The following is a 17836-nucleotide window of genomic DNA, read 5'->3' on the forward strand; positions in this document are numbered from 1 at the left end:
ATTCAATCCCAATGGACAAAACAAAATTTCTGAAGGACAAAGGGAAGTGGAATGTGTGAAAAGACATCAAAATGACAATCCTAGTCAACCACAAACCAGGTTAAAAGAGTCACCAGTAAATAAAGAAACACTCCACAAGGAACTGATGGATGACAAAAACTGTATGAGAAACAACAGGTCAATAAATGAGCCCTGGTCTTCTTGGGGACCACAAAGAGACAAGAGTAATGACCCAGAAGAAACGTAATACTCTCTCAACAGCATTCTTTGCTAAAAGAACCATTACCACATCTATGAAACACTAAAAATAAATAGGGTCAGGAGGAGGAGGAAATTAAACAAAAAAGAAAAGAGGTAAAAAGAGAAATAGAAAATTAGCATAGCAATAAACTGTGAATAAGAACCTGAAGACCCCTTCTGTTAACCAGAAACAGAGCCCCAATGCTGGCAAAAAGAGACAGACTAGTGTCCACAGAGTCAAAACCAAAGAACAAAACTCACTTTGGAATACTATCATAAAAACATGATTCCAAAGCACTACAAAAACATCTTGACACAAGTAATACCAAACAAAAAGTGATAGTTTGGTATAAACAAACAGAGGAAGTCACATACATGAAAGAGTATCATCCTCTCATTGGTGGAGGGTTCTTGCATGATAATTTACATGCAACATGAAGTTGAGCCAGTTGATAAGGTACATGGAAGCTCTGAGGTTGTGAAAAAAATGATTGTTAATTACCCTGTCACTGGTTTCAGTATAACCATCACAGGTACATTAAATTTTAATGTTGTTGTGAATCACATCATTACTACTAAATGCAAGATATGACTTCCTTCCAAGTTGGATTGTTCGTGTGCTGATTATAAGATAACCACCTTCCACAAATTCAAGATATTCCTTCATCTAATATGCATAAAATACAATTCACCTGCTTTTATGTGATCAGCAACCTGCTCAGAAAGCTTACAAAAAAGGTAAAAAATCTTTGGTCAGTTTCTCTCATGTGTGTGACAAAAACAAACCCTACAGGACTATTTACATCCAGAATCCAAAATTCACTCGCATACCAAGCTTCACATAAACATATTATAAATTACAATACCATGTCACTTTTACTGTATTTTAATAATGTTATGACACTGTTTGAAAGTCTGTTAACCTCTTAGATAATAAATAGATACACACAATACAAACACAGAGATTGAGTTTCTACACATTTATTTCCACATCAATATTTTTCTTCAATCACATCATTATTTATTGGAAGGCATGTTCTTTCTGACCTATGATATATTGTAACTGTATAGGGAAAATGTGTGGAAAGAACATGCCATTGTAGATTAATTTTTTTCTACATCACACATTTAATAACTGTTCATCGTGATAAATTTAGAAAGAGAAAAACAAAAAACATCCAAAGGAGCTTCATGACATAAAAAAGTCATTAAACATCTGAATTATTTAAAGTATTTTATTTTTATCTTAATACAACAAAATTACTAAATATAACAATTTTTATAGTATCTTGAGGCTACAACCAGTCTGGTTTTAAATTCATTGTGCACTATTAAACATTGACTTTATTTCTTTAATTCATCTGTACAAAAGAGTTCATGTAGAACATCATTTTATAATATTCTACAACATTAAATTACCCACTTTTAGAAAGTAGGATACAAGCAAATACCGACATATTCAAAATTTTCCCTTCTAAATACGTATACTTTCATTCATGTTCCTTTGATTTTACTACAAGTATTTTCATATACTATTGACATAGGGGTACTGTTATAGATGTCAAGGTACTTCCCAAACATGTAAACTTATATGAAGAAACCACAAACCCCTTAGCACTAAACCTTTTGCTATGGTTCAGGTTCACTCATAACAATAATAAAAACAAAATCCAAGTTACAGATTCAAAAGTGTCATTAGTTCTGTTTGTTTTTTTCACAAGCACTCCCAGACTCAATGGTAGAAAAATGTTGGTAGATGGTAGTGTATCAAACAGATCCTTAAAACTATAAGCCTAAGAATGAGGAACATAACTGTATAGAAACATGTACCAGGGACCACTTAGTTGTACTGTTGTATTTGATCTAAAGTGGATCACCCATGGACCACGACATCTCACCATTATTTTATTAGTATTCTCTTCTCTTAATCTTGCACTTCATTCAAACATTCTCTGTATTCCTCTCTCCTTACCTAACCTTGAATAATTCACCTACTCCTGTTTTCCTCACCATGAGGGCAAGCCATCTAATACATCTGTAAATATACAGATACTGCTCCTGTACACAGACACACTTATCTTTGGACACTTGACGGCACCTATTCTGCCAGAAATTCTACTTTGAGCAACTGTTGTTCCATCATGATTGCATCTACACTTGTAACACCTCAGACATTTTACTACTTATGTTTGCAGGTTAGCACCTAACCTGACCTTTCTCCTATTTCAATGAGGGCAAATACTCAAGAGATTCTGGTTCACTGACTCAGCAGTTCCTCATCAGGTTTAGCAAAATGTTTGAGAATGGTAAGTATTCCATAGGTAATGTACTATAACAAAATCATGATCATTATTGTCTGAATAGAAGTAAAAATCACCAAATTTTAATGACAAAACCAAGCATAACATCTTTTGATGTTATTCAATTGTACATTAGTACCTCTGGATTCCTCATAAAATAATAGATGCTCCCGTATATTGTCAGGAAAAAAACCCTAGATACTGGATATGATTTCTACCAAGTTTCCTACCATTTCTATTGCTGTTGAGTCAGAAAGAACACATCAAAAGACATTACCTTTAATACTTCAGATACACATTATTATCATGATAAAGCCAGTCAAAGGGTTTTAATTTCCACAACACACTTTTATAATACACCCTCAGTTTTGTTTTATGTCTTCACTTCCAGTTTTCAAAAATAAAGAAATAGAGTAAAAACTATAAAAACAAATGTTCGATTTCTTCACTTTGTACTTCAGTAATATGACAAAACTTCAAGTGCTCATTAGTTTAAAATTGTCATAATTATGAATAGGCTAGTAACTCATCTAAGAAATAAAATAAATTATGTACTGTACATTTTTACACAATAATATCAGCTAGAACATCTCACACTTAGATTTGTTCAGACAGGTTTCAAAACTGTACAGAAGATCAATTTGTTCTTTAACCAACAGATCACACTGAGGCAAAACACCTTCAAACAAAAATTTGATAAATTATAGTTCCTTAAGAAGCTACAGAAACACCATTTCTTATATTTCATCTAATTCAGACATTATTTATTTTATCCAGAGAAATAAAAGACTAGGCTTTTCCCAAGACATTTACTTTTTTCTAATTTTCTAAGTATTTTTGTGTTCATCTTAAGTACACTGCCACATTTTTATATTATGTTCCAGCTTGTTTATCTACAAAACACAAATCAGTATTTCATTTTAACTTTGAATGTTTCTATTTGATATTCTATTTTTTAAATTATTATTATATAAAGTTCAACTAAATTTGTGGCTCTTGTTTCTCATTATTAATGTATCAAAAGGTTTTCACTTTTACTTTGTCATTAAAAGTCTCAAAAAAATCCACTGCTATCAGATATGTTCAAAGCTCAGGTGATCAGAAGCAAACAGTTCTCAAACATTACCATAGTTCAAATGAGTTTAACATTTTATCCAGACATTATTCATTCTTATTATAAACATAGTTTATTCAAGTATCCAAACTGAATGTACTTTATAAGAAAAGAGGGATAAAATAAGACATTCAAATGCCACCTTACAAACCATGAATCCAACACTAATCTTGATTTTAGGACCATTAATTTTCAACCTTTCATACATACAGACATGCACAATATAACCTCTTTGTCAGTAAAATATTAGCATACTCTGCAATCACTTATAACAAAATCACAAAAAATTTAACATTAACTAAGATAATTCAAAATTATAAAAAATATACAATATGGCTCCTTTTAATTCGTAGAACAAGTTTTTTGTTTTTGTAGACTTTTGTTCCAATTAGTTAAGTATTTCTAATACTTATCAATGATCTCATATTACAGTCCTTTTGTTTTTTTCAGAAAACTCTAGTTCCCAGGCATCTTTGAAACTTTTATTCTTTTTCCATCATCTTAATTCTTTATTCATTTAATTTGTCTTGTTTTGTCCTCTCTTCACACCACATTTTACACCTTATTCACCCATAAATCATCATCACATTTCTAACATTCCTTTTTAATGGTAACACAAGGATTTTCTTGTAATCAGAGTGAACTATCTCAACTACATAAAATAAAACTGACAACCATAAAATGTATTTTCAGGTTTACAAATCATTCTCAATTTACTCTTGAAGAAAAAGTGTAATTTTTCAAAACCTTTCTAGTTATCACACTTCTGTAAATCAACTGCTGTTTTTACAGTATTTTTCCAAGTACTATATTCAACTTGTGTTCTACGACTTCTACCAAGATCAAGTTCCGAAAGGCAGTGAACAGATAGCAATCCAACAAGTGCAGTAATATATATGTATAACCTCATGCTAGTTCAGACTCTAGTAGCTTAAACTATTCAACACATTTAATAAAGATACATTCATAGCTGTTTATGCATTTATCATTAATTTTCCTTGTTATTTAACAATGTGAATATCACAGAACTTTTACCACATAAATAAGAAACTTTAGCTTCTGATATAACAAAATAATACATATGAGACAAAAAAAATATACACGACTTACCTCCAACTTGTACATTCCTAATTTGTTTTTATAGTGTTCAGTACAGATAAGACAAAACAAAAAAAGATATGTGACTTACCTCCAACTTAGACATTCCTAATTTGTTTTTATAGTGTTTAGTACAGATGAGACAAAACAAAAAAGATATGTGAGTTACCTCCAACTTGTACATTCCTAATTTGTTTTTATAGTGAGTGTTTAGTACAGATCAGACAAAACAAAAAAGGATGTCTTACCTCCAACTTACACATTCCTAATTTGTTTTTATAGTGTTTAGTACAGATTAGACAAAACAAAAAAGATATGTGACTTACCTCCAACTTAGACATCCCTAATTTATTTTTAGTATTTATTACAGATGAGACAAAACAAAAAGGATGTCTTACCTCTAACTTGTACATTCCTAATTTGTTTTTAGTATTTAGTACAGATGAGACAAAACAAAAAGGATGTCTTACCTCTAACTTGTACATTCCTAATTTGTTTTTAGTATTTAGTACAGATGAGACAAAACAAAAAGGATGTCTTACCTCTAACTTGTACATTCCTAATTTGTTTTTAGTATTTAGTACAGATGAGACAAAACAAAAAGGATGTCTTACCTCTAACTTGTACATTCCTAATTTGTTTTTAGTATTTAGTACAGATGAGACAAAACAAAAAAGATGCAACTTACCTCCAACTTGTACATTCCTAATTTGCTTTGATAGTGATTAGTACAGATCAGACAAAACAAAAGATATGTGACTTACCTCCAACTTGTAAAATCCTTATTTGTTTTTACAGTATATGGCACAGGTAAGACAAAACTAGAAAGACAGTTGACGTACCTCCAATTTAACTTTCTTAATTTATTTTCTAGGAAAAAAGTATTCCAAATTCTGATTATAGTGTATAGGTTAGTTCTTCTAAACTCCAGTGTTAAAAATTCTACAGTCTCAGAGATTTCTTAAACCATGTAGTGAAACACAATATCATAAAAGTTAATCAACATGGATTCACTAAAGAAAAACTTGAAAACACTGGCGAATCAGTGTGGAGGAAGGGTGGAAAGGGTAAGAACCAAAAGAAAGGAAAACACTGGCAAATCAGTGGGGAGAAAGGATGGAAAGGGTAAAAACCAACAGAAAGGAAAACACTGGCAAATCAGTGAGGAGGAAGAATGGAAAGGGTAAAAACCAAAAGAAAGGAAAACACTAGCAAATCAGTGGGGAGAAAGGGTGGAAAGGATAAGAAACAACAGAAAGGAAAACACTGGCAAATCAGTGAGGAGGAAGGGTGTAAAGGGTAAGAACCAACAGAAAGGAAAACACTGGCAAATCAGTGAGGAGAAAGGGTGGAAAGGGTAAGAACCAACAGAAAGGAAAACACTGGCAAATCAGTGGGGAGAAAGGGTGGAAAGGGTAAGAACCAAAAGAAAGGAAAACACTGGCAAATCAGTGGGGAGGAAGGGTGGAAAGGGTAAGAACCAATCAGAAATACATTTTCAGTATTAAAATATATTAACTTCCAAAACAGTGCTACCTCTTCTTCCCTATATTTAGAATCCACATTGGAAAGATGGAGGGGCTGGTGAAGTCACAAAAGATATAATCAAGTGGAGAGCAATTGCTATGAAAAAGAGCAGATGTCCCATCAATGACATATTAAGCACACCTGTAGGATATAGCACTACTCTTGAAACAGGTATACTCCTCACCCAGTAAAGAAGATAAGATACATAGGTTTAAACAAATAGAATACATGGTTAGAGCTAAAAGACCATACATGAGTAGGTCAAGTGCAGTCGCCCCAATCGCACCTTGGGATATTACATATTATGCAAAGTGCAGTCCAAACACAAAAACAGTATGGAAGTACCTTGCATAAATTTGTGAAATCAGCAAGTGCAGTCCACCTGTGCAAAACATCCAGGGAAAGCACCTTAAATAATAGATTTCATAACATATTGTGAATATAACATGCAGTATAACAATGACAGATAAAATCAAAAAGTATCAGTACATTTAGCAAAATTGTCTGGAGGAAACTCCTTGGTATATATTGAAATATGTCATGTGTGGTCCATCAAGGTATAAAACATCCAGGAGAAAGATCTAGCATAATAGATGTCATGACATATTGTGTGTATAATACACAGCATAAAAATGATAGCTCTCCTCTCATTGAGCAAGTACATGTGGCTGCTATCCATGGTTTAGCAACTGGGAACTGGAATTGACAAAAGTCTTGTGCTCTACCAGAAGGAAGTGTGAGAAATGACCCACCAGAGTCATCAATGGGTGTTTGCTCTTTCCTATTTTATAAAGCAGAAAGACCCAGACTGTATGGATCATGGGTCAGTAGAGATGAGCAAAAATCCCTATCTGCTTTACTCATAAAATCCATGAATGATGGTCCTCAGAATATACATACATAGATAGATAGATACTGATTTTTTTAAAAAAAAAAGACATTTAGATATAGTTACCTCATTGAAAAAGTTTCTGGTGGCCTTACAGAAACATCCAATCTCTACAGTGAATGTTGGAGAAGTATACAGATATAGTACTAAGATATAAAATTTTGCATACCTAACCAGGCAACACCTGTCATCAAATGGGATCCTAAAGTATCATGTATATGCAATGACAAAAGACAACAAAAATAATATAATGACTGACCCCACTCACACACAAACAGATGTGTGGAACTGCCACAGGAGAAAGAGAATACCTGTCTGATGAAGACACAGCAAAATTGTGTAGAGAAGTGAAAACATTTTAGAGAGTTATCCACATACTGGCTTGAATGCTCCTCTTCAAATGACAACAGAGTCAAGTAGCTAAGAACAGAGTTAAACGACGAATTAGGTTTGAAGAAACAATAGGAAGAAAGACCAGGGGAAAAAGGAATGTCATGGAACAATGAGATAGGAACGAAGACAATAAAAGCAAACAGTACAATCCAAACACCAGAGCAGGGAATAAACTGGACAAAAGAGATGATCTGGAAAGAAGTGGGAAAAAGAATTGAAGGAAAAAGAAGAAAAGACAAAACCAAATAAAATTAATGACAAAATAAAACAAAACTTAATCAATATCAAGTTTCTTCCACAAACCATAGAAAACATTACATGAACACCCCAAGATAAAGAGCAAAATCAACAAACAAAAGTAAATATATCCCACAAATTAAATAATCATGAAACCATATACTGTTGTATACCATACAGTCATGTGAAAAAATTAGGACACCTTATGAAAGCCTGTGTAACAGTTAGGAGCACACCAAACGAAATGTCTGAGGTTTAAATAGGGCAAGCCTCATTCACAATGCTGAGTAATGATCTTCTAATCACGTGCACCTGGTGTGATACACCTGTGTGTGAGTTGAACCATTTTATGTGGGTATAAATGTGGGGGTGTCCTAACTTTTCCTCAGTTAGAATATGCATTTTTGTAGAATTACATTTTACAGAAAATCTTGAAAAGTTTTTTCTTCACTTTTAATTGTTTAGTTATATTCCTATAATCTCTCAGTATTGTTAAAATTGAGATTAAATATCTATATATCCAAATATGTTACAAAAATACACAGGCTTTCATAGGGTGTCCTTATTTTTTCACATGACTGTATATTCCTGAAATCAGCAGAAAATTAATCAACATTTGACAAAAACTAATAACAAAATATGACATTCCAGTTAATACCAAATTTATTCGAAAACCAGGCACAAAACTAAGGTCTATACTATGTAAAAACTACACTGACAAACAACACCAACATTATTCATAAAATACAATATGATAACTGTCACATCTTCTATATTGGAGAAGCAAATAGAAAAATGGAAACCAGATTCAAAGAACATAAAATGTCACCTTCAGACATTTTCAAACACTGCAAATCAAATAAACACAACATAACCAAAAAAAACATCCAAATACTAAATAAAGAAACAAATGCAAAATTAAAGAAGCCTTACTTATACAACAATTAAAGTCCAAAACAAACAATTACAAACGTACACCTTTATGCCTATATTAATTAATATATCCAACACCTAAATATGCCCTCTACATTCCTACACTCAATTACACAACCGTCTTCAAACATGTGGTAAGCTGTTGGTCAGTAACCCCTTCTTTCTTTGTGAACCTGATGATGACTGAAGAAGGTTGAAATGTTGTTCGCTCCTCTACACAGTGCTTTCTCTACCCATACCAGCCGTTTTTTACACATATAAAAGACAAAACAACTTACCCAGGCAATTGAATTGTAAGGAAGGAATGCCAAATCTAAATAACAATATAAATGAGTCGAAATTTGGATTTAATTGGTGATTAAGCACAATACAAAATTGCACAAGTAGCATAAAACACATGCCTATACACAAGAATGCCAATTGAAAAAGTAAAGATTGTGCTGCAAGGGCAGAGCTTGCAATGGGATTGGTGGAGGGTGGTCACATGATCAGTGCATGTTGCTGCAATGTTGAAAAAAATATATAGTAGTATAAAAGACTGGTGTGCTTTTAAAAAAGTCGCCAACACCTAGAGAGAAAATGAAAGTGAAAACAACTATGGGGAGAAGAGAGAGCACCATTCATGAATCTACAAATACAGGATAGTTGTATAAGAAACTCAGTATTACCATGAATAAAGAGAAATTAAGGGATAAATGGCTGGAGTTTATAGAGTGTGATAGATGACAAAAATGAGTTGTTTTAAAGAACAGAGAGCTTTACTGTATTTTTAAAAGGTTTAAAAAGATAAACTAAACTACACTTCTAGAATATGGTTACTTGATGATAATTTATAGGTTGTGCTGGGAAATACTTCTATATTAAAGTGAGAAAGATTATTAAATTAAAAACAAAAGTCATCAAAGCAAGACTGTAAATACACAGTTTTCGGATAAGGATCACTTTCGGAAGAGAGTGAAAATGAAAGTCCTGAATTTAAAGGGTGCACAGTAGTTAAAGATACTATGGAGATAAATTTGGCTGGCATTCAAATTCCAGCTCCTAAAAAAGATTCAAGCCATTGGGTGCTCACAATGATAAGGTGATCTACATATTTAACTAGCTTGGGACTCTTTCATACAGTACATTACTAGTGTTATTTGTAATGTAAAACACAGAAGGTCAAGGACTAAATATTTACTTGCCAGGTGCTGAAGTACAGAATATTATGTAGTGTATTGATAATTATACTGATAGTACTTAGAAACATTGTTTGATTTTCTCCTGTTGTTAATGTTTTGTGTTTGTAGGAGTGAATGAATTTGGAAATCAGAAGAGCTGTTTGAAAAGCATGAAGAAATACTTCAAAGGTTTATGTGAAGATATAAATATGTGACCATTTGAGGAGAGCTTTCTCTCCGAAGTTAAATTCAAGAATAAATTATTTAGCAGGGTCAAAAAACTTAAAATATTATCAGGAATACTTGCTCAGAGAAACAGGTGGCCTGATTACATTATGTAACACAATTTTGTTCCTGGATTGTATGTCTTATTTCTTAATTGCTTGTGTTGTAAAACAAAAGAAAATGGCCATTATTCCCTTCAAACTTTGCTTTTGTGATCTGGATAACGAAATTTAGAAATTAATCTATTTTCTATGTAAAAACGGGCAAATTTGCACATTTTCATTTACATAAGGTCTGAATAAAACAACATATGAATCAAGATTTAGATGTATTTATACTAAAGTTATACAAAATTGTTTAGAAGTAAGTAGTTTTTCGAGACTTCCGACTGTGATGTAAATCATTTTCACGTATCAGCCCCCAAATACAGTCTCTCATCATGTTTACGTTATACGCTCCCAGATCACAAAAGTAAAGTTTGAAGAGAAAAATAGGTCTTCTCCATTTACTTTAGGCATAAGGAATTGGGAAATAACATTTTCTGCCCAGGAACAATAAAATGTAAACATTTTGTTACACAGTGTTATTGTTCTAGTTAATTAGTCTCTTAAGCTATCCATATAATGTGATGTTACTGGTGGTGAGACATATAGGATTAAATTCTGATGTTATAATTTCATTGTACAGGTTGCCGTTTAAGCAACATTTGAAATATTGTTTTCAGTCTTGGACCTTAAGGAGGGCAATAAACTGTTGAAAAATGGTATAGTGAAGGACTACTAAGATGAAACCCAGAATGAAAAGGAGAGAAGATGTGATTGAGGTATCTAAAATTAAGTGAACTGGTCGTGACACTATGTCATCTTTTTTCATAAGTAATGGTGGAGATAATAGTATAAACTAGCAGGTTAGGAGTTGTCTTTATCTAAGACAGTTTTATTTTCCTATCAAGGTAATTTGTCTTTGAAATGAATTGCCTTCAGATGTGGTGAAAGCAAAACAGAGGTTTGTTATGTAGATAAATGATTAGTACTGGCTTTAATTTTTGTTTTAACAATTTATTTTAGCAGAAAGAGCAGCCCCTTGTTATTCTTAAATGTTATAGTGTATGAAACAGGGTAATGACTTATTGAAAAGGGTACAGAGGACTACTAGTACTAAGATAATTCTAATAATGTAAAGATTATTTTGTAGGGATAAATTAATATCTTTTAACTTAGTAAACTAATATATCTTAACTTACTAAAGTAATATCTAAAGTAATATATCTTAACTTACTGAAGTAATATATCTAAACTTACTAAAATAATATCTAAAGTAATATATCTAAACTTACTAAAATAATATCTAAAGTAATATATCTTAACTTACTGAAGTAATATATCTAAACTTACTAAAGTAATATATCTTAACTTACTAAAGTAATCTCTTAACTTAGTAAAGTAATATATCTAAACTTACTAAAGTAATATATCTAAACTTACTAAAGTAATATATCCAAACTTACCAAAGTAATGTATCTAAACTTACTAAAGTAATCTCTTAACTTACTTTCTCTTAAGAAAAACACAAAAAAAAGTGATCTTATCAAACTTTAAAAAAGTATCTAAAGAATTGCAGATGAAGTCATTTGTGCTGTATTCTGAAAATAATAAGGTGATACAAGTTTTGAAGGTTACGAAAAGACACGTAAAGCTACAGTTAAGATGGTTATATTTTTCTAACATGGTAACTGGCTAACTGAATGAATTGCTATTAGCAGTACTAGAGGAAAGACCATCTTGGAAGTTCAAAACAGTAACTGACAATTTTTCAAGAAAAAAAATGGTTGATTTACATGTTTACTTGTTTGAATGTTATATTATGATAAACAATGTTTGGACTAGTTGTTAGCTGTAATATAATAGTTTTTGTAATGTTCTTTTACATGATACAAAATCACTCATTACAGAAGTTACCTGATATTTATTAAACTTTACAAATGTATCCAATCACATTATCACTCAGATGACAGCCACAGTTTTTCCTAGAGGTAGATGTAATTCCTTTTGATTATCAAAATGATAAATTCTAATCACAGATTTCTTTGAACAGTTAACCAAAACATATTTACCAACATAGATTTCTCTAGATGGGAGGCATGTTATTTTGAAATGTAGAGAATTCCTTACCATTACCCACTATATTTTGCAGATTAACAATAATACCATAACCTATGCCTAAATATTGAGCTCATATTATCAACTGACAAATCACAACTTGCAAATTTGGAAATGAGAGTAACTGGAGAATATACGGGGGTCAGTACAATCCACCATGTATATGTAATTGGTTTCTCATACTTTCCATCCACCATTCGTGTATATACATTCACTGAGCTGATTTTAGTTGTTATTCACTCTCACATTATCAAATATCTGTTTCTGAGACTGACTGGCATCATTAATGTAAAGAACATAAAACATCCATTATTAGTACTACACAAAGTCAGACATGCCCAGTGTAAGTTTAATCACTATTTTTTCAAGCAAATAAAAGTTAGCAAAACAGTGCCTTTAACAAATAGTCTTCACAAAGCAGAATCTTAGGTAACTAATTATTCCTTCATCCATTCACTGTCCTTAGCATTTGAATTTGTCAGGTTTATTTAACTACAGCCAAAATATGTGATGTAAGAATTTTGAAAACGAAAATGCTTATGGTGTGTATATGCTCAGTAGTTGATTTATTACGACTTCCTTCCATACTACTGGTAGTATGATGGGCTGCATAAAAAGACTGAAATGCATAATCTATTTGATTCCCACGAAGTGAATTCCATATAACTTTCAATTATACTTTGTTTTTCTAAAAAGGACCTTAAGACTATTAGTGTTTTATCATATGTTTAGTGTTTGTATACTGTAAAAAGTACACTGCACAGACTCTTTTGAGTCTGTATTCTGAAAATAATAAGCGCTCTTCAGTGTAAAAGACTGTTTGTCATTTTAATTCACAAATTCTATCCTCATACATTTTTGGGAAACCGTAGTGATTACTGTTTCTTTTTTTTCAGTGAGAGCTACTTTACATTGCTCACCAATTTGTACAAAAGTTGTGATAAAACTATTGTAAGCAACTTCAAAATAAGACTGCCAAGATGCCACCCTGAAAACTTTGAAGTCTATTATCGAATGAGTTAGCATAAACGTAAATAATTACCCCGTGTTTTATTAATACATAACCTCTTTTTGGAAACCATTCTCAACTCACCAATAATGTTGAATAAAACCCTGGTTGTGTTTCCCATAGCCTTAATTGCTGCTCAGCAGGCTTTAAAAACCGTGCATCTTGATTTGAGGCGTTTCTTAATGTGTTTAAAACAAGTGCAGAAAACTCGGGGTTCATTGCTATCTAAATCTATAAAGAGTTTGTTATATCTGCTAAACTTCACGCTTTACATGTAGGCTGCCATGACACTTTACAAATACACGCTAGATGGCGCATTCTCTGTTACGTAAAAACGAAAAGTAATGAGAACATTTTACGTTTTCGAAAACCACATCACAATTATGTGTAATTAGTAAAAACTAGCATATACAATATAGTTTAATGTAACATTGAAATGTAAAAAAATTAAATATTAATATTTAAAGCTTTGTATGAATATTAGCTATATTAATGAAACTTAAAGCTCAGAGAAAATTATTGTTTATATACTCTTCAAAAAAAGAAACGCAAAGGAAAATTTGAGACATATTGTTAACAAGTTTATTCCGGGTAGTTCTGTATGACATGTGTGAAACTTTGCACATTCACTGCTGAACATTGAAAGTCTGCAAAGGCGAAGTCCACGCTCACTAGTTGAAGTTTAACGTCACTCAACGTCAATAACGAGTATGCTCCCCGTGAGCATCAATAACTGCTTGGCATCTCCTGCCCATGGAAGCGATGAGATGACGAATCACATCCTGTGGAATGGCTGTCCACTCAGCCTGCAAAGCTGCTGCAAGCTGAGGTAGAGTCTGCGGTTTAGGTTGTCGCCGTCGCAGACGTCGGTCCAACTCGTCCCAAAGATGTTCGATGGGGTTTAAATCTGGTGATCTGGAGGACCAGGGAATAACGTTGATGTTGTGGTGTCTCAAGAAGACAGTGGTGAGTCGGGCTGTGTGAGGACGGGCGTTGTTATGTTGAAAAACGTCGTTGACGTTCACCATGATGGGTTGCACATGGGGCCTAAGAATCTCGTCGACTGTTGCATACGGTCTGATCGGAAATCCTACGCAGCCCTGGTATGGTTGAGGCAGTAGACGTCGCAGTGGTGGTCCTATCCCGAAGGTGACGAAACCGAATGTAGCGATCTTGTGCGGGCGGGGTCACACGAGGTCTGCCAGATCGTGGACGGTCACAAGTTGATCCATGTTGTTGGTGACGATTCCATAGCCTTGTGATGGTACTTGGGTGAACATTCACAGCTCTGGCAACATCTGATCGAGATTCGCTTGCTTCCAATCGACCAATGGCGTTGTTGCGTTGTGCTTCAGTCAGTCTTGGTGTAACTGTATTGCGTGTAAGTGGCTTAACACTGAGCTATGGAAACCGAGAACCCGTCACTTTTATAGGGATTTTGCACATGTTGCACCTGCAGAACATGCCGATCTCTCAAACAAATTTATTGGACACGAATGCGTTTTGGCGAAAAATCCGATGTTTTCCTCCGTTTTCAAAGTGCACAACTTTTATTGTCATTTTAGTCTGACAATCAATACCTTAACACGTGTAACATCACATACTCTGAACTTGCAACGTTATTACATATATTTCTCTTTAAAATAACAAAAAATATCCCTTTTGCGTTTCTTTTTTTGAAGAATATATAATCATCAAGAAAACACGCTTTAGTCACTAGCTCGAAATATAAGTGTAACGAACTTTTTGCATTTATAATTTTGAGAGTATGGATACTCTATAACCTATACTTGTGTCATATTTACATATTTTCTGATACATTTATTTCATAACTAATAACTGACAAATATATATATGTAAAAACTGCTGGTTTGGGTTGAGAACATTTTTGATGTAGAGGAGAGAATTTTTCAACCCAAACCAGCCGTTTTTTACATATATATTCTTCTCTACAAATGGGTTTTCTCGTCATCACTGAATATTGATAACTGGCAACTTATCGTACAGAAACAGCTGGTGAATAGTATTCATGCATGCATAACAAGTTACTGTTGGTGTGTTTATTGTTGTTTATTTTAAAAGACATTTACTTTTAAGGTTAGAAAATGGTTAGATCATCATATCTCTAATATCTTGGTTTACTCTTGTAACCCTACATGAAATTATTACACATAAAGGAAAATAGTTAATAATAACGTACACACAAAGAATTATTTTATCCCCGAATTACCTACTATATGAAAATAGCTTGGATTCTTGACGAATGAACCTGTAACTTTCTACATATAATGGAAGAAGAGCTTACTTGCAGTATTAATGTCAAATGAGTCGTAAAGTTGATGTATGTATACAGAAGAAGTGAACATTCACATGGAGAATCTAAAGATATTTCTCTCTAATCGCGTGACCATCATTTTAATACAAAATTGACACGATAATTATCTTATAGTTGCACTTTCTGTCTTGAGAATGCACAAAAGGTATTAAATCCCCAAGAATAATCCAAACCATATCCTGATCTATCACATACATTGATGACAAAATTAAAGTTTGGTTGGAAATGAGCAAACTAACGAAGCAGAAAAACTGATATGCAAGTATATCTTTTATTTTTATCTTTAACTGTGATACAGAACTTTTTTCATTTATTTAGTTTCTTTACTATCATGGTTATAAAATATGTTTCAGAAAGTCGTTAACGTTATTTTGTTCTAGACGATTCCTTTCTTTGTCATTTTTAGTAAGTGATGTCTCCTCTGCCAACAAAGACTTTCTCCTAGCGTTAAATAAAACATCCGAGTTGAATTACTTATAACTGGAATCTCCTTTGTTAGCAGCTGATCTATTATGAGGTTAACTGAAAGTGAAACTTAATAAATGCTGTCAGAAAATCGAGGTCAGGAGATGAGACGCTATCAACTGGACAAAGAAAGCAAACGCACATTCAAAATTCGAGCATACTTTTTGAGTTCGATTCTCCATTAGTCTATCACGCGAGCAGTCTTTCTTCTTTTTCTTTGAAGATCGTTAACCTTGGTTCTTTAGCACTAAATTCTGAGGGAGAGAAAGAACAAGGCTAAACATTATCTAGAGGAAAATAGGACTAATATATTTATTGGTTTTCTTTATATTGTCAAATTAAATATTTCTTCGTATGTTTACAATATGCCCAACTTCATTATTTTCATATAAATAAATAAAGTAAAATATCTGTTTAATTATCTTTCATATAAAAAAACTTTTAAATCTTGAGTGGACTCTGCTGTTATTATGGATTTTTTTTTACCTGACACTTGCAGTAAAACCACTCTCTTCTGCTGATATCACAAAACTTAAAAAAATAAGCTGATGACGGGAAGACAGTCCACGAAATCATGAAGGGGCAAAAATTCACTCAAGACCATCCTTATACCAATGTCGATGGCTTTAAGATAATGTTATCCTTATTCAATTTTACAAACGTTTGGATAAAACTGTTATAAACAACTTCAACATAAGCCTACCAAGAGTCCACCCTAAAAAGTTTGAAATGTATTATGGAATGAGTGTCAACTCTTGTTTAACTTGTTTGTTTTCTGAGCTTGGAAGTTTTTGATAAGCTAAAGTTTAAAGAATTGTTTTATATTTTGAGAATTTGATTAATTACGATAAAAAACATTTGTAGCATTATAAGTAGAATAAACATAAATAAGTATCCCATGTTTTATTTATACATAAAGCATAAAGCCTCTGTCTAAATTCCTTGCTCTCACATAAATTTCCTTGAATTAGTAATCAGTACGTAAATACCACTGACTGTGTTTCCTGATATTTTGTGTAAATCTTATTTACTATCCTCTGATTGTGCTCATTAGATGTTTACTATTTGTGCAAAGTTTCTCAAAAGCTCTATATGCTATTCGTCCTTAATTTTGAACTGGTGAATTAGAGGAAGGTAGAAAGTTAACAAAATAAGAAGGCAGCTCTTGGGTTAAACTTATCTAAACAAATAGTTTGGGACTGACCATCACTTTTATAATATAACCATTGTTTAGAGTATGATTTGTTATGTGTTTATTTTTTGTGATAGCAGGGTATGAATGATAGATCACAGATCCACAGTGTATAAGATTGGCCATTAAGTCACGCTTTGTAAATGTTATTAGAGAACTTAATTATTGGTACTTGTACAAATTTTCCCTTAAGTCTTCTCTGAAAATACCTACTTGGCCATATTCTTACCAACTTATCTCTACAGAAGATCATGATAGACGACCTTTGACGAGGGCCACCTACTATTGTGTATTCTATTAACTGATTGATGTTAGTACAACTATGACTCTTCCAACACATGGAGGTCGTTTTCTCTTGCTGTACTGATCAATGCTACCTTCATGAAATCCAGTCAGAATTAACATCACTACTTTTCATTTTTCACTAACTAATTGAACTTTCTCAAGTAAATTCATGTATAACATCAGTGGTGTCCTAATTATCTACGAATATATTTTGTTATACTCTGCCAAGTGACAATCCTCAGGAAATGAGCACAGAAGGTACACTCATTTGGAGT

The 17836-nt window shown here is 32.7% G+C and overlaps 1 protein-coding gene across 1 annotated transcript in view; it reads right to left on the reverse strand.

Moving 5' to 3' along the window:
• The window catches only part of LOC143249895 (importin-11-like), a 288131-nt gene extending 274544 nt beyond the window's left edge, over nucleotides 1–13587 (reverse strand). The window contains exon 1 of the mRNA XM_076500490.1: nucleotides 13369–13587. Coding sequence (XP_076356605.1) covers nucleotides 13369–13503 — 135 coding nt within the window. The 5' untranslated portion in view covers nucleotides 13504–13587. The remainder of the gene's footprint in view (nucleotides 1–13368) is intronic.
• Between the last annotated feature and the right edge of the window lie 4249 nt (nucleotides 13588–17836).

This window comes from Tachypleus tridentatus, chromosome 4, assembly GCF_004210375.1.
Source record: "Tachypleus tridentatus isolate NWPU-2018 chromosome 4, ASM421037v1, whole genome shotgun sequence".
NCBI classification, from domain to species: Eukaryota; Metazoa; Arthropoda; class Merostomata; order Xiphosura; family Limulidae; genus Tachypleus; species Tachypleus tridentatus.